Source organism: Glycine soja, chromosome 2 (assembly GCF_004193775.1).
Source record: "Glycine soja cultivar W05 chromosome 2, ASM419377v2, whole genome shotgun sequence".
In the NCBI taxonomy this organism is placed as follows: Eukaryota; Viridiplantae; Streptophyta; class Magnoliopsida; order Fabales; family Fabaceae; genus Glycine; species Glycine soja.
The window spans coordinates 45,304,470-45,321,853 of record NC_041003.1 but is presented as its reverse complement, the minus strand read 5'-3'; the positions used below and the strand labels follow the sequence as shown (position 1 = coordinate 45,321,853).

At 34.5% G+C, this 17,384-nt stretch overlaps 2 protein-coding genes across 3 annotated transcripts; both read left to right on the top strand.

Annotated features, from left to right (window-relative positions):
- Positions 1-1,436: 1,436 nt before the first annotated feature.
- On the top strand, positions 1,437-10,893 carry LOC114397989 (potassium channel SKOR-like). 2 transcript variants are annotated; one of them, XM_028360089.1, is made up of 13 exons: positions 1,437-2,016; positions 4,241-4,465; positions 4,657-4,720; positions 5,540-5,879; positions 6,134-6,429; positions 7,366-7,446; positions 8,006-8,104; positions 8,499-8,720; positions 8,910-9,095; positions 9,245-9,320; positions 9,415-9,709; positions 9,887-10,002; positions 10,411-10,893. In XM_028360089.1, exons 1-13 carry the CDS (start codon positions 1,709-1,711, stop codon positions 10,650-10,652), a joined length of 2,550 nt encoding a protein of 849 aa, XP_028215890.1. In that variant the 5' UTR covers positions 1,437-1,708; the 3' UTR covers positions 10,653-10,893. The 2 variants fall into 2 exon arrangements, with proteins under 2 accessions (XP_028215890.1, XP_028215899.1); XM_028360098.1 differs by lacking the exon at positions 1,437-2,016 and adding an exon at positions 4,035-4,161.
- Positions 10,894-13,838: 2,945 nt separating this feature from the next.
- On the top strand, positions 13,839-17,129 carry LOC114371859 (PHD finger protein MALE MEIOCYTE DEATH 1-like). The gene is made up of 3 exons (XM_028329174.1): positions 13,839-14,278; positions 15,151-15,394; positions 15,501-17,129. Exons 1-3 carry the CDS (start codon positions 13,981-13,983, stop codon positions 17,080-17,082), a joined length of 2,124 nt encoding a protein of 707 aa, XP_028184975.1. The 5' UTR covers positions 13,839-13,980; the 3' UTR covers positions 17,083-17,129.
- The last annotated feature ends 255 nt before the right edge of the window (positions 17,130-17,384 follow it).

Sequence of the window (17,384 nt, the reverse complement as noted above, 5' to 3'; positions counted from 1 at the left end):
GATGATCCACACTCACCTCCGATGCTTATGTTAACCTTGTGATCAACATGAATTCATCTTTAATCTAAACTTTAACCTAAGGCATATTACTATGTGTATAAGGGTAGGAGAATTGGGTGCAAGTTGGTGATGGATAAATGGATAATAATGGTGAGTCTTAGTGCAATTACAGTGCATGGGGACGTGATCTTAAAAAAGCGGGGGAGCCTCGCGACGGAAATGGGACATGATGCATGGTTAGCTTAAATGATTAGGTTTGTCCTTTAGAGTTTAACACAAAGAAAATGGGTGATTTGGGGGGAACTACCCAACTGGAGAAAATGGGTGATTGTTGCCCAATCTTTAGTTTTTCTAAACTGTAGTGTACGTCCGCGAAGAATTCAAACCCAATTTTTTTTTTTTTTTGCTATGTAAGTTGTTTTATTTTATTTTATCGTATACAATGTGCTAAACGCATCTATAGGATGATTAGTTGTCCTCCAAAACGTAGAAGAAACAAAATAATAAGTCCACTATGAATTACAGCACACAATTTGCACGACAAAGACACTTGGTTGATCAAGAAAAGCACTATAATTATTACTACGACATAAGCAATTGATTTAGGTTGAAAATGTCAATAATCCAAAACCATGGATATTTTACATCTGCAAAACCCCACGTGGAGTCGCGGACAACCGTCTATGCGCCCATGTTTATCAGCCGCTATCTTCGATTACTCGTCAGTTCATTTACAACCTTAGTCCAACTCAACTATAACATGGAAAATCATAAAGTAATCGCGCAAATAAAGTACAAAGATGTGACACAATTTCTGTCCCAACGATCTATATCAGATTAACATTATTTTTTATTACCTATAAATAAACTCAAATATGTATATTGTGAGTTAGAGATCAACTTAGTACTAAAATTTATTCAAAAACACGACATCTCCTAATAATAATATTATTAATTACAGCTCCAAATAAATGTTATTATGGGACAAACAAGAATCAAATCGTGATCACATATTTAAATAGTTGTTAACATGTTTTTAAACTCTTTTTTGAATTTTTTTATTAGTTAACATTTATATAATTTTTTAATCAGAATATCCATTAATCAAAAGATAATTATTAAATTTTCTGGAGTACTAAGATTATCTAATTAATATTTTTTCATACTCATAAATCAAGAATCAAGCCGATAATTACAAATTTAAGAAATAAGATTATCAATCCATCATATTAAACGGATAACATTTAGATAAGTTTTAGTGGTTTATAAAAGATAGTTGGCCAATAGAGAAGGTGCCTTAGATGCCCATGCCCTACGTGAATTTGGCTCAATAATAAAAATATGTTAATAAGGAGCAATAATATTAAAAAAAGTACATAGTTGGCATTTTTTATTAATTAATTTCCATGTGTTTGGCGGTATAAAATGGAGACCCCTCTCCACCGGGATAATGGAGACCTGACAGCGAAGGAGTTTGAATTAAAGAACGTCGTCACCTTCCTTATGTCTTTATTAACTTCCATTTCCAACATTTGTGTCACTCCTTAACCCGCAACTCGCATCACCTTCATTCCTTCGTCGATCACATATACATATAACACGACGTCGTAGCTAAATAGATCCATTCAGGAAATTGAAAACCCTTCGTCCAACAAAGGCCCGTTATTAATATATATTTCTTTCTCTTTTTTAGTTTTTTCTTCTGAGAATGACGGGGAAGAAGAATGTGAAGGCGATGACCACGGCGGAAGAGGAAGATGATCAGGGGAAGCACACGACGTCGTCTTCGTTTTCGTCTTCTTCTTCGCCGTCGTCGTCTTCGGACGAGAGAGAGTACGAGGTGCAGGACCTGCGTGACCGGTTGAAATCGTCGCAAGGGAGCATGTTCAATCTGATAGAGAACCAGTTGGGACTCAACTCGACTTGGAGCAAGTTCAGTCGCCAAGCTCTTCTCCATGGAATCCGAGGCTTCTCCATGGACTTAGTTAAAGACTTCGTTATTCATCCTGATAACAGGTTTTCCTTCATTTTCTTTAACTCCAATTCCAATCTCTTCTCTCTCTCTCTCTCTCTCTTCCATTTTTTTTAGTGAAGAAATGAGAAACGTAACGAAAGGAATTAAGCAACAGAAGCTAAATCACATAAAAACTCGTCTAAAGCTTGGCGAAGGAACAACGTATTCTTCGGATAAGGACGACCTCCTCAACCAGAAAGTAATTTATGATATTAATAATTAGAATCTAAACTCAACTTTTTTTCTGTATGCGTAAGTAGGAACTAAAACTTACCTTTGTTAGATTAAAACTTAAAATGAAAACGATTATAAGAACTAGTTTCACCTTAAGTTGAATTAATTACACTTTTAATATTTTTTTCATCATCTTTTCATGAATTTAGTTTCTTTTTCCCTTCAAAATTTTGATCTCCACTATTTCAATGATGTGATTCTAGTTTATTTACAAACTTAATATTTAATATTTAATCAACTAATTCGATTCCAATAAAAAACATTCAAAATCAAATATTAACATGAGACATTATTAAAAATAAGTTATATATTAATAACATAAAATAATTTTAACTGTTATCTAATTATAACATTGTTTAATTGATAGTGCATGTAATTTTTCATTAAACTCTTATTATATTATTACTTAAATATTTCTATTAAAAATTTGATGTCCAACTGAAAAATGGAACAGGTCTCACATTCACATAGTAATGAAATATATGAATATAATAAATTAATAAGAAGTAAATGATTACCGAACTATAAAATTAAAATATTGTTAGACACTCGTTCACAAAAGGTTAAGAAATAGATACGGGTTTCAAATTAATTGGGTGTAGGGTATGGTTGGAAAAAGAGATGTGTGACGTATTTGGGTTGGATTAGATGGCGGCAAGTTTGAAATGAAGGTTCATCCCTTCCCGTCACACGCGACATGTGCTGGCTGGGTCCCTAATTCATGTGATTTTGCTGGGTTGTCCATCTTATCATATAATAATCATGTATAGTATACATTGAATTTTAAAAAATTTGATCAATTCCACGACAAGCAGTGTATATCAAGTAGTCATACCAATAAGTTAATACCACGTTGATTTAAATGATATTTAACCTTTTTAATAGTAATGATTTAGATTTAAATCTTATGAATAAAAAAAATATAATCTTTTAGAAAAATTTATTAAAGATGATTAACAATTTTTTAAAATAAATTAATCATCAATTAATGAATGTTTCCTATCAATACCATATTTAAAAAAAAAAAGTGACTCATACATTCTACAATTGGACGGATTATATTCTTTACGAAGTCACACTAGCTGAGCACATGTATATGCATGTGTACAAGGAATATATTAAAATAATTCTTTTCACTTTTTTTTATAAAAAAAATTATAAATCTTATCATTCTAAAAAAAACACATTTCAATATGTATATTGTTAATTGAAATTAATTAGAATATAGCAAACATCAAAATGTAGATTGTCAACAAATTTTTTAACCCTAATTGACATTTATACACTTGATGTTAACTATGACTTGACACTCATGCTATTTTTAATTATTTATGTCATATTTTGCTATCTCAGTTTTGTCTTCACTATACATTATTTGGAAAAAAAAATGAAAATTTTCGTATTCATCTGCATATTTGATAATGATAAATACCTGTGCGTGTTTCCAAGTTTTCATCTCGAAATTTCGGAGAGGCATGGTTTTTGGGTGGGGATCCGGGGAGAAGAGCCGAAGAAGGCCCATGTTTTGGCCCAGAGAGTAGTAATAAGGCCCAAATTTTTTATCCCAATGGTAAAGTTTCCTAAGCATAATGTTTGAAAAGTTCAAAATCAATTTTTTAACAGAAATGAATCTCGGTTGACAATTACTTAGGTACATTGATGAGATTTGATTTGCTTTCTGAATCAATTCTCTTTATGTTAATAATAATAAGAAAAAAAGGAGCATTTAAATTGGAAAAAAAAATCAGATATTACAATGCCAACTTGATCATTTATGTTGACATGAATAAAAGTAATAAAATGCCTGAAGTATTCAATATCCCTCACTGGATTTGCTGATACTATTAAGCTGAACTAGTTGATGGTCTTGCTCCATATTTTGAAAACATTATTATTCTATGTTGGATCACAAGGTTTACTCTCTCTCACTTAGACAAGTACTATATAGTGGAAGACTAAATTGTTTGATGCTTATGTTGATGGGAACTGCAGGTGGTATCGGGCATGGACAAATTTCATATTGGTATGGGCAGTGTATTCATCCTTCTTCACCCCAATGGAGTTTGGGTTTTTCCGTGGCTTGCCTGAGAATCTCTTTATACTGGACATCATTGGACAAATAGCTTTTCTTGTAGATATTGTCTTGCAATTCTTTGTTGCTTATAGAGACAGTCAGACCTATCGTATGGTCTACAAGAGAACCCCTATTGCTCTGCGGTAAAATTTTGCATTATTATTATCATCATCATCATCATCTAACTTTAGTTTTTAGGATGCTCTTATATAACTATGGCCTTGTTCTTTGGGAAAGTCTGTGATTGGTTACAAATATTTGATTTGTATTTTGCCTTTGCTCGGGTGTGATTTTTTAAAATTGATTTATGGCTTACATGTTTCTTTTCATGTAGGTATCTGAAATCTAACTTCATATTTGATCTTCTTGGATGTATGCCCTGGGACATCATCTACAAGGTTATACTTCTTCTGGAACCAAATTTCTTGAGCATCTATATTGCTTACCTTGAATATTTTCTTACAGTCTCTAACCAAAATTCTAAAAATTGCCAAAAAAAAAATTGTTACTTGCCTATTTAATCCAAGTATCCAACAAAGTCTGTAATCAGTTAATCACATCGCTTATGTTAGTGTTTTATAATGCCTGTATACATTTCCTGGTAGTTCTAGTGCTCTAGCATTTTTTTTATTGAGTTTGTAATAAAATGAGAAGTGTTAAAAGGAACCTTTACCCTTATTTTACTTTTTCCTTAACTTTCCATGTAACTTTTATTTGCCAAATGGCAACTATTAGCTAAACAGGGCAAAGACATAAGTTGTCATTTATTAAGAAAGAAGAACTTTTTTTTCCATAATCCACAGTATCCTAACATTCCATCTCAGTACTTGGAGTTGAAAAGATAAAATAGCCTTTTCTCTTTGAGCTCACATATTTATTGTTTCTTTTATGGTATTGTAACTTTGCTACTTGTGGAATGAGGACATTTCATTCATGTCTTTTGTTGACGTAATAGAGTGAATTTGTCCCCTCGTAGCAATGGTGTACGTATCATTGTCCTTTTGTTGTTGTGTATCAATTTCGTATCTAACCATTATGCAAGTCAATTACATTGCTAGAATGCCTTCTTAGTTCACAAGTTTTGGGACTTAAGTGTATAATTACTCGTGTTTACATCACTTTACTGCACTGTGCAATAACATCTGGTTTTGATGCAATTTCTTTGTTATCAGTTCAAGGTTTGTACTCTAACAAAAAGGATAACTTTTTATTAACAGGCTTGTGGAAGAAAAGAGGAAGTGAGGTACCTTTTGTGGATCAGATTATATAGGGTGCGGAAAGTCGAAGACTTTTTCCACAAGTTGGAGAAGGACATACGTGTCAATTACATTATTACCCGGATTGTGAAACTGATAGTAGTTGAACTCTACTGCACCCATACAGCAGCCTGCATTTTCTACTATTTAGCTACTACACTACCTGAATCCCAAGAAGGGTACACATGGATAGGAAGTTTAAAACTAGGTGACTTTAGTTATTCACATTTCAGAGAAATTGATCTTTGGAAGCGCTATACAACATCTCTGTACTTCGCTATTGTTACAATGGCTACAGTTGGTATGCTTTTTTTTTTTTAATTCATAAAGCAAAAATGATTTTCATTTTGTTGATCATTAGTTATTGTAACTCTGCCTATGTCATGGTATGTGGCCAATATTAACGTAGTGGTCCCAAGCCAATATATACATTCTAGATCCATGTATTTTTGCATAGATCTCTATATGTTTAAATTGTTTTTCAAAATGTATATTATCTTGTTTCTCTTGAAAGTTTCTCTGAATGAATCATGTTTGTGACCATTTCTTCCACAGGCTATGGAGATATGCATGCAGTAAATATGAGGGAGATGATATTCATAATGGTATATGTTTCATTTGATATGATTCTTGGTGCCTATTTGATTGGTAACATGACAGCTTTGATAGTCAAGGGATCAAAGACTGAAAAGTTTAGGGACAAGATGACAGACCTTATGAAATATATGAACAGAAATAGGCTCGGAAGGGATATCCGTGAACAAATAAAAGGTCATGTGCGGTTACAGTATGAGAGTAGCTACACTGAGGCTTCTGTCATTCAGGATATCCCTATTTCTATTCGAGCTAAGGTAATAATAAGAGAAAAAAATGACTTTGAACCTCAATTTATGGTCCGTTATGAAAGTCACTGTTGTAATTATTGCCATTTGTTTAATTTCCCAACAGTATTATAGTTTCTCATCTGCTTCTAATGCTTTTTGCCATATGTTTCCTAGCTATTTGTAATCTGGAATCAGTTTTGTTGGTTTTATTCATGAAGCTCCTTATATTTTTGTCTGTTTAGATTACTGTTGTCAAAATTGTGATAAATTTACTAATATAAAAGTATGAGTAATGTGTAAGAAAAGTATACAATAAATATGCAAAGAAAGATACTATTTAAAATGTCAGCTTAGTGTTGAAAATGATTTATTATTTCATTAAGTTCATACTGGTGCATATTGGAAACATCTACACACAAAACTTTCTCAGCACAAACAGTATACAATTTTAGACTATAAGGGACTGGCACGTTATATTGTGTATTTTGCCTGCTATTCACTTATGAATTATGATAGATTAAGTGTGATCATTCTAAGTTCCATTTTCAGTTAATGTAAATTCAGAAAATTAATAAGGATCCCAAAATAGTGTTGGACAGATTCACTTTTCTGATTGCGCACCTACTCATTTCTTTACCAACAAATTTTCTACTGGAGTTGTAGGCTACATTTTTGTCATATTTTCCATGTTGGCGTGTTGCTTAGAATTTTTCTGCATTTGTAGGTATTTTTTTCTGTTTTGTTTAAAGAATATGAGTTTGAACATTTCCTTTTTTTATTCTATTCTGTTCATTTTTGGGAGCACTAGGTGCTTATACTTGAAATAAAGAGATTACTCTTGGTCTCATAATATAATAAAGCAGTCAGTATATACTTCGAATTTATGCCTGTAGAGAAGGACATATTTGATTGTTTCCATCGTTTTGGTCTTGAATGATGTAATGATCTAATTACTTTTTGCAGATATCCCAAACATTATATTTGCCGTACATTGAAAAGGTTTCTCTTTTTAAAGGATGCTCTTCAGAATTCATCAATCAGATTGTAAGTAATCATTTTTCCATTGCCAAGCTTGTAAATTTGAAATGGCATCAATATTATCTGTATTTTTGGCATACAAAGCTCTGTTTTCTCTTTCGTACTTTATCTATAATCTAGAAATTACTAGGAAAAAACTGAGAGAATCAGCACTTTCTTTCTCTTTTTTATTTGACAAGTAATTTTTTTGCTGTGTAGACTTTAACACTGGAACATTGAATAATTTCATGCCATTGGTCCTGTTGGTAAACCGGAAATGGTTATCAGTGTTTTAAGTTTTTTTGTAGATTTCAATTACTTTTTTCTATGAATCTATGTAATCAACAACAATTTTATCCTTGATGGGATGAAGAATACTAACTGCACAAAGACTGAAAGTCTGAAATAGTCACATTTACTTTCGAGATTAAACTTCATGTTGATAAAAAAATTCCTGGCATGGGCCTCTTCCGCTGAATGAATATGTCTAGATGTACCTTTAATGAGAGTTTCTTCATCTTCCATTATCCTCTTCTGAATGTGTGATGTTGAAGTGATGATAATTTATCCTCTTCTGATCCTTCAGGTTATTAGGCTCCATGAGGAGTTCTTTCTTCCAGGGGAAGTTATAATGGAACAAGGAAATGTTGTAGATCAACTATATTTTGTATGTCATGGAGTACTGGTATGATTTTATATTTCCACAACCCCTTTTGCAATTGCTCAACGGCTATTTTTTTTGTTCTGCTAAGGTTTCTGATATTTTTAGCTATAGCTTAATTATTTGAAATTCTGAATTACAGACATGCTTCTATGCATGTCTTTTTAGGCATGGGACAAGCTGAGTGATGCTGAGTTTTCTTATTTATTTGTATTGTATCACCTTAAGAAAGTATTTACGTGAATAGAGGGCCTGAGAATCTTATAAATTTCCCACATGAGAAAATATTCACACGAACAATAGGTTATCAGACAGGAAGCCATTTTAGTAGAATTTTAGAATTAATTCATCAAAAGTATTCCACAGAAGATTAATTTCAGTTTATGCTTTTTGAATACTGAGAGCTGTTTCTATGCAGGAGGAAGTAGGCATAGCTGAAGATGGGACTGAAGAAACTGTTTCACTTCTGCAGCCTAACAGTTCATTCGGAGAAATATCTATTCTTTGCAACATTCCTCAGCCATATACTGTCCGTGTTTGTGAACTGGGTAGACTCCTGCGACTTGATAAACAATCATTTACAAATATCCTAGACATATACTTTTATGATGGAAGGAAAGTGTTATACAACCTTCTAGAGGTAATAATGTTACATATGTTATTTCTCACGTCCTCCTCCCTTTAGTAGAGTATCTGACTCTGACATGAATTAAAAATACATAATGCTACTCTCTAGTTGAACAAGCAATGGATATATCAAGTTACACATTTAAGATTGTAATTTATTAATTTCTGATCACGAGACAGCTAAATTTTCCATATTTTATAGGGAAAAGAGTCTTTTCGAGATAAGCAGTTGGAGTCAGACATCACATTTCATCTTGGAAAGCAAGAAGCTGAGCTTGCTTTGAAGGTCAATAGTGCAGCTTTCAATGGGGATATGTATCAGCTAAAAGGTTTAATTCGAGCAGGAGCTGATCCCAACAAGGCAGATTATGATGGAAGGTCACCTTTGGTAAGGAGCTTGCAACTTATGATGTCTTGTAAATATTCTGGTGCTTTCTCTTCATCTATGATGTTGCTGGTAAAAAACAACTTGGCAACATATGGATTCTGTTATGAAAATTACTTGCCTGATATGAACCCCTTTCGTTTTTCCAATAGCATCTTGCAGCATCTAGAGGATATGAAGATATCACAATTTTCCTTATTCAAGAACGTGTAGATGTCAATATTATAGGTAATTGTCTAACCTATAAAATATTCATTGCTACGAGACACTTAAATTTTGACTCACAGCCTGACACAACCATCATTATTTGGTAATTTTATAGATAACTTCGGGAACACACCCTTACTTGAAGCAGTTAAGAATGGACATGATCGGGTTGCTTCTTTACTTGTTAAAGAAGGGGCCTCTATGAAGATCGAAAATGCTGGTAGTTTTTTGTGTACTGCAGTTGCAAGGGGAGATTCAGATTATCTTAAAAGACTTTTATCCAATGGCATGGATCCTAACTTAAAGGATTATGATTACCGAAGTCCTCTTCACGTTGCTGCAGCTGAAGGTTTATACTTCATGGCAAAGTTGCTATTAGAAGCCGGAGCTAGTGTTTTTACACGAGACAGGTATCATTCATCACTCAAATATATTGTTTCTCTCTTTCCTTTTCTGTATTTTCCCTAATTTCAAAAGTCTTACTGAACTCATAAGAATATAACTTCTGTTTATTGTTTCTTTCCTTTTCAAAATTACACCAAAATAGCATAACGAAAACTTGTTCATTTTTATTTCATTACAAATAGATGGGGAAATACCCCGCTTGATGAAGCTCGGATGTGTGGAAATAAGAATCTGATCAAGCTACTGGAAGATGCAAAATCTTCTCAACTGTCAGAATTTCCATCCCAAGAATTTACAGGTACTGGCATATTGCAATACCTTTCTAGTTTTTATAAGAGTGGTAGGACTAAGAACTAGGAAGCGTAATAGAATGGGATACTTAGCAGCAATTTAGAGAGATTAACTCCTCCGTCCTAGAGCGAAACTCCTAAATATTTCATAGCATGCACCAGAATGCATTATTACGTAGCCTTACATCTTAGCAATGTTTTTTTTTTTTTTCCCTCGTAGTTCACTACTTCATTTTCCATGTTAAATGAATGGTTGCAGATGGTTCTACCCCTTCCATGAAGAGCTAGCAGACCAAAAAACATAATTTTGTTCCAATTTGATATGCACTTTATTATGCCTGCTCATCTCTATTTTTTCAAGACTCTAGATCAACAATTGCTGTAATGTAAACCTTAATTTCGTCTACCATTTTCAGATAAAATGCATCCAAAGAAGTGCACAGTGTTCCCTTTCCACCCGTGGGATCCGAAAGATAATAGAAGACATGGAATTGTATTATGGATTCCACACTCTATCGAAGAGCTAATCAAATCAGCAGCAGAACAAATAGAAATTTCTGGCGGTTCTTGTATTTTATCAGAAGATGCTGGTAAAATTACTGATGTGGACATGATCAAGGATGGTCAGAAGCTGTATTTAGTCCATGAAACACATTAGGCCTCCATATTATGGCTCTTTACAACCATATAATTAAGTGCCTTGTAATGTGTTGTGCTTTCTACAAATTAGCACGTGATTTGATCTTGTTAACCGTTCAAAAACTGTTGTATATATCCTGTCAAAATACAGACGGGTGATGAAGATCAATACTGCTTAGTGTTGATACCGTGATTTCAATACTGCTTAGTGTTGGTCATCCATTTTGCTATTCAGTATTGGCTCGGAAGATTTCTTTGTTTTTCTTGTCTGAGCATTAATATTAATTAAGAGATAGTTAATTGAAACAAAAAAGAAAAAAGAATTATTGTGAAAGTTATACTCATCTGCCCCTGTGAAATTATACCATTAACCTCTGACGAGTTTTGGGCTCATAGTCCCTGAATTTGATCCCACTTAGAAGCCATTGAGAATTGGTTATCTTCCCCTGGTTCCCAAGCACCTTTTACCACTTCCATTTAAATCCAATTAGATGCAAGTATGCATGTCTGGCACACATGTTATACAGATCCTAGATTTTGGAAGTTGTTGTGTGTGTGGATGAATAATTGATTGATAAGCCTGAGAGAAAAGTTAATTATGGACACAAATGCCCCACCAAGTCATGGTCCAGTCTCATCTCAGGAAGACAGGAACAAACTAAGGTTAAGAAAATCAAATCAGTGTCCTCAACATTGGTAAGTGATAAGTAGTATTGTACAGCCAGCTGAGCTAACATTGGTTGTCTGAAGTTACCTGTGATTGGTTTAGATTTAGTAATGAGTGGTTTATGAGTTTGCGCTTTATCATCACCATTAATAATATAGATTCAGAGGAGATATAAGGTTGGTTCGCTGGTTGGAAAAGGGTGAAGGGAGAAGTGAGAGGAAAGAAATCGTGCATTCGAATCCTTCTAACTGATATTTTTAACAAAACTAACGAACTATCATTTACCGATAAAAAAAAGAATATAGATTCAGAATAACAATTTTTTTGTCAGTTTTAATTTAACCCATTTTTTCTCTGTGAAACTCTCACTTGTTTCTGAATTTCAACACTTGTAGCAGCCGCCACCTGTCAGTACCAATTTTTCTTGTATATAAAAGTCAACAAACCTAAAAATCAGCTACTAATACAATACAAGCAGCACTCAGACAACACAACAATCAATAAAGGTTTACATATAGTGGCCAAACTTATGGCTAACGGAAATTTCTACCCAAAATTTTAAAAAGTCTAACAACATTATCAGAACATTTTACTACCTCCAAAACTTTAATCCAAGACCCCCTTAACATATATGTTGAATTTGTCGAAAGTGCTTTTGGGATGCCACATTAGCAGTGATTGATACATCTTCTTTCTTCTTGGGCAACTCATTTTCTTCGGAAGACGTTGCTGTGTTGAAGTGTGTTTGAGAAGCAGTGACAGCAACAAAAAGTTCCATAAAGCAGCTCAAAAGAGGCAAGCTTGAGCACACAAGTACTCCAATTCTGATGATACTCATGGCTAATTTGCTCAGCCAAGTTTTAGTTCAAGTTTTTCTGGTGCCAAATTTATAGTGGTGGTGGGAGAGTCTTAATGAAAAGTCTTCAACGTGCTAAGCAAAGTTAGAGAAAAAAAGGAAGAATCCTCGTGCTTGCCTCTACTCTAGTCTAGAGTCACTGAATCCATTTGATCATTAGGATAAAGTCAACAAGACTTACAAGAGTCATGGTTTTGATTTGAGCTAAAATAATTTCCATGTGGCAAGAAATTTCTTTCATGGAGCCTTGGAAAGCAAGAAATTTCTTCCTAACGTTGTTTGAACACTAGCACGGTCCCATACACACATATTAAAATAATTCATTCTCTAGAAGCAAGCAGAAACTCAAAATTTTAAATGATTATTTCGTGGGAAGTTTGAAATTTTCACAAGTTCATGCGATAAGAAAACATTTAATTAAGGTATTTATCTCTAATGACAGATTCAAGAGGGAGACAGCTTGTCAAATGAACAGTTATTTGATGCAAGTCTCTTTCATTGCCCGAATTATTTGTGATGATATTGACAGAAAATGCAGAACTTTTTTTGGGCATCATCTATTCATCTTTTGGCCAAAAAAATTGTCAATCTAATTCTGTGGATCAGTGGATGGTCTTGGAATTAGGCAAGCTAGATAGAGACACGAATTCAGCTTTTCTTGTGTGAAAGTTGATGGAAGTTACTAACTCAACCAAATGCTCTTTGGATTTCCATTGTCAAAGCCACAGAAAGAGTGTGCTTGATTAAAGCGTGAGTTTGGTTGATTTATTGAAAAAATACTACACAAAATTATTTGTTTTATGTTGGTTTTAGAAATTATTATACAAAAAAATAAAATGAAAAAAATTCAAAAATTTTAAATATCATTACTGCTCAAATTATGGAACAAATTTTTATCTCATGAGTCATCATGAAACAATTTTTTATCTCATGAAGTGCATATGCTGGAGTTGGTTCCCGTGGGTTGTTGTATTTTGCTTAATATGGATTGTTCCCTGGACTAGTTCATTTGTAGTTTTTGTTTGTTTGGGGCCTTGGGCCATTCTTATCACTAAAACACACACATGCACGCTTACCAACAACTCATTTGATTTCTTATGACAATTTTTTTTCTAATCACGATAATAATACCAAATATTCATAATCAAAAAAGTTAAGATTCAAACCTTATATTATTTAGTTAAGAAATATAGGTCTTTATCATTTGTGTTAATCTGTTATTATTTTTTTTTCTTTCGTTTAATTTTAAAATATTCATCTCCTTAAAAAAATTCCAATGACCCTAAAGGAGGGTTAGTATACAACTAAAACTAACCAAGTCCCTTTTTTTAAAAAAAAATACATTAATTAAATATCTCTATCTCAGAGGCTGTTTGATTGAGTCAAAAGAGAATAAAAAATAAGTAAAATAAACAGTAAAATTTTATAAAATCCATATTTTTATTCTCAATTTAAATTTTCATTTATTTTTACCTTTATTTTTTTTTCCACTCTACCAAACATGTACTTAGATTTGACCATAAAAGAACTCGAGCAAACAGAAATTCGACCATTCACTTCATTTACTCATTGACTAGTTTCTCACCGTCGATGATAAATCATCAACGCTCCCCGTGATCCCCTCCACCGTTACAAACTTGTGCCCCTACCTACACTAACCCCAAATGCAATTCAACTTTTAAAAGGCGCCAACACTTTAACTGAATCAGTTTGTTCAGTTAAAGCGCTCTCTCTCTCTCTCTGTTCTTCCTCTTCGCACGAAAACACGATGCGACAGAGATCGTAATCGAAGCCAAAACCAATTTTCCATAATCATAATCAACAATGTCTTTCGCTCTCATCGAAGCCTGCAAGAAGCGTAAACGGTTGCCGAAGTTTTTCAGGTTCAACTCGTTCGGCGACCCTGGTGTTGTTCCAATTGCACGTTCGGGTCCCTTCCGCGATAACGTTCGCGTTTTCCTTCAAGAAGCTGGCGATCTCGAAGACTACACTGTCTCCGGGAACCCCCTCTGGTGCATTCTTCTCATCCACGACAACTCGTACGCTATGGCTCCTCTTTACACCATCGAAGAACACGTCGACCACTCTTCGCACCCCTTCTGCGATCACTGCCGCTGCGTAGGTTCGTTTCCGAATTTCGCCTTCTTGGGTTTGGTTTGATTGCTGATTCTTGAAATGGGGTTGCTTCAAGTTTGGGTTTTTTGCTTGATTTTTGAAATGGGTCTGAATAATGTGATTGCGTTTTGTTGCTTGTTTCTGAAAAGGTTTTTTTTTTACGTGTTTTGTGGTTTTATTTTCGTCCTGATTGAGTTAATCTGTTTCGGGTATTTTGATACGGGTGATGATGTGGGCTGTTTCCAATTTTGGATTTTTTTCTATAGTAGGGTATTGTTGAGAAGGGTTGCTTAGTGGTTTGGGTTGTTTGAGAAAATGTGTATTTTAATTTTTGTTTATCATTTTGAATTACAAAACGGATACTTTTTTTTATTTAAGTTATGGTTTTTGAAGAGTTTGAAAAGGAAAAATACTTTTCATTGATTTCTGATTATAGACTATAGAGACTTTTGAAAATAGAAAGAATGAGAAAAAATGTGACATTTTTGTGATTGGAAATGAAAACAGAAGCATTTTCTTCTGACAAGTTTTCCAAAAATGGCTGTGGAGTATAGTATAGGGACTAGGGTTATCATTGATACTGATAATGATACCAATATGCGGCTTTGTTTGGTTAAAAGTTTGTAAAGGAAAAAACACTTCCCATTGATCATATTATTGTTTGGTATACAGACTTTTGAAAATAGAAACAGTGAATACATGAATTCTATGATTAGAAATGAAAACAGAAACATTTTTTTATGACTAGTATTCCAAAAATGTTGATTTATTATGAAAAGGGTTGGTAGGAAGTTTGATGATTTTGAATTTTGGATAATGGGTTTTAGAACTACTGATGCCGATATTAATATTTGACTTTGTTTGGTCAATAATTGATAGGTTGGAGTGGACATTTTGTATCAAAGAGAAGGTATCATTTTATAATCCCCATGGACAATGGGTGGCATAAACCCTTAGATGAAGATTCAATAGACAATGAGAAGCATCTGCTGCATGGAGTGATTCATTGCAATGGGTATGGTCATTTGCTTTGTGTCAATGGCATTGAAGAAGGCTCCAAGGTTCTTAGTGGCAGAGAGATCATGGATCTTTGGGATAGGATATGCACAAACCTCCGAGTGAGGTAATGAACAACCTAACATTCATCTCTTTATTCTAGTTGTGTTACATTAATTTCTTAAACATTCAAGGATCAATGTTTTTATTTGGATACTGGATTTGTATGGCAGGAAGATTGCAGTGGAAGATGTTTCTTGTAAGAGGTCTATGGATCTTCGCTTACTTCATGGAGTTGCTTATGGACACTCCTGGTTTGGTAGGTGGGGTTATAGGTTTTGCCGTGGAAGCTTTGGAGTGACAGAGCGAGAATACAATGAAGCAATGACAACGCTTGGTTCCTTGGGGCTTGACGTGATTGTAAAAGATTTGAGCAAGACAAAGACAAAGTACAAGGCAGAAATCAAGCAAATTATTCGGTGCTATAGAGATATGAGTGAGACTCATATTATCTCACTCAGGGATCTTCTAAGGTTTATGCTCACTGTCAAGTCTTCTCGTGCTCCTGTGCCTAAGATAACAGACACTTATTCTGCTGCTGCTGATTCTACTTCTTCAGCATTAACCTCAAGAAATTCAACCAAACACACACTTCCAAACAGATCAAATTCCATGAAGGATAAATCTGTGAGGTACAAGAAGTTCAGCAATGCAGTGACTAGCATAGATAGCAGGTGGCCCACAAGGAGACTAGAGTTTGCAGCTCAAGTGATTGTGGATGCACTGAAAGAGAACAAGGCTGTGAAACCAGGCTCAGGTGGGATGACAAGGCAAGATGTGAGAGATGCAGCTAGGATACACATTGGTGACACAGGCTTACTCGATTATGTGCTTAAATCACTCAACAATGTGATTGTTGGAAACTATGTTGTTCGTCGCATGGTGAATCCAACAACTAGAATCTTAGAGTACACTATTCATGATCTTGGCAAGGGGTTAAAAGCCCCTGAAGTGGAGACTGAAGTGATGGCTCATGTAGATCAACAAGTAGAAGAGTCATCTTGGAAGCCTGGTAATGATGTATACTGTGATGCATTGTTTTTGTACAAGAATGTGCTATTGAGTTACCCTGATTCAGAAGCAGTGGACACAGCAGTTCAGACAATTCTAGACAGCAGATACTTTGTGAAGGAGTGGCCAGTAAGGGATGAAATAAAGGAGCAGGTATTGACATTCATTTGCCGCTTGCAACCAAATTTTGTGGACAAAAAACATGAGCTGAAAGGTGTAGCATGTGGTGAGATTGTAGTGGTTCCACTGCATGCAACAGTTGGTGACTTGAAGAGAGCTTCAGAGGCTGCTCTGAGGGACACTTACTGCATTGCAGAGAGTCTTATAGTGACAGACATCAAAGAACTCATGGATGTGAGTGATGAGGAAGTATTGTTTGGATTAATCCAGTCTGGTGTGGAACTTTGTGTGAGGGGAATTGCAATTGATTTGTTGACCCCTTTGAAGTATGAGGGTGGATCTGAATCTGACAACTGGAAGGTGAGGTGTGAGTGTGGAGCTCAAGATGATGATGGGGAGAGAATGGTGGCTTGTGACATTTGTGAAGTATGGCAGCACACTCGGTGCTGTGGCATTGATGATTCTGAGACAGTGCCACCACTGTTTGTGTGCACTGGTTGCTGTGACTCCGTACTAGTACCTTCTTCAAGGACTGAATCAACAGTCTTTGGTGTGGATTCTGCCGATTCTTTTCTCATTTCAGAAGACTCTACCCTTTTACTAGGATACGAGTATGGATACTAAAATGCTTGAATACTGCGTTGTAAGATCAATACATACTTGTTTCTGTTTGTTCTTATTTCATTTGTTGATTCTTTTAATATTTTTTCACACCTTTTTTTTTTGAAGTGAGGTGTGTTGACGTCCCTTTTGAGACGTTGGTTTTTTGTTGGTGATTTGAAAGAACAGTTCCCCCTTTTTTTTTTTTTTGATACTTTCAATTCAGTGAAGGAAAAACAATAAGTGGAAGGAATAGTACTTCGTCGTTGGTGTTATAAAGTTTGGTATAGACACATCTCACATATGTATTAAGTATTCGATATTAT

Coding starts and splice junctions, on each gene's coding strand:
- LOC114397989 (XM_028360089.1), top strand. CDS start 1,709: ATGACGGGGAAGAAGAATGTGAAGGCGATGACCACGGCGGAAGAGGAA. Junction 4,466..4,656: donor AGAACCCCTATTGCTCTGCG/GTAAAATTTTGC, acceptor CTTTTCATGTAG/GTATCTGAAATCTAACTTCA. Junction 6,430..7,365: donor CTATTTCTATTCGAGCTAAG/GTAATAATAAGA, acceptor TACTTTTTGCAG/ATATCCCAAACATTATATTT.
- LOC114371859 (XM_028329174.1), top strand. CDS start 13,981: ATGTCTTTCGCTCTCATCGAAGCCTGCAAGAAGCGTAAACGGTTGCCG. Junction 14,279..15,150: donor CGATCACTGCCGCTGCGTAG/GTTCGTTTCCGA, acceptor AATAATTGATAG/GTTGGAGTGGACATTTTGTA. Junction 15,395..15,500: donor TGCACAAACCTCCGAGTGAG/GTAATGAACAAC, acceptor TTTGTATGGCAG/GAAGATTGCAGTGGAAGATG.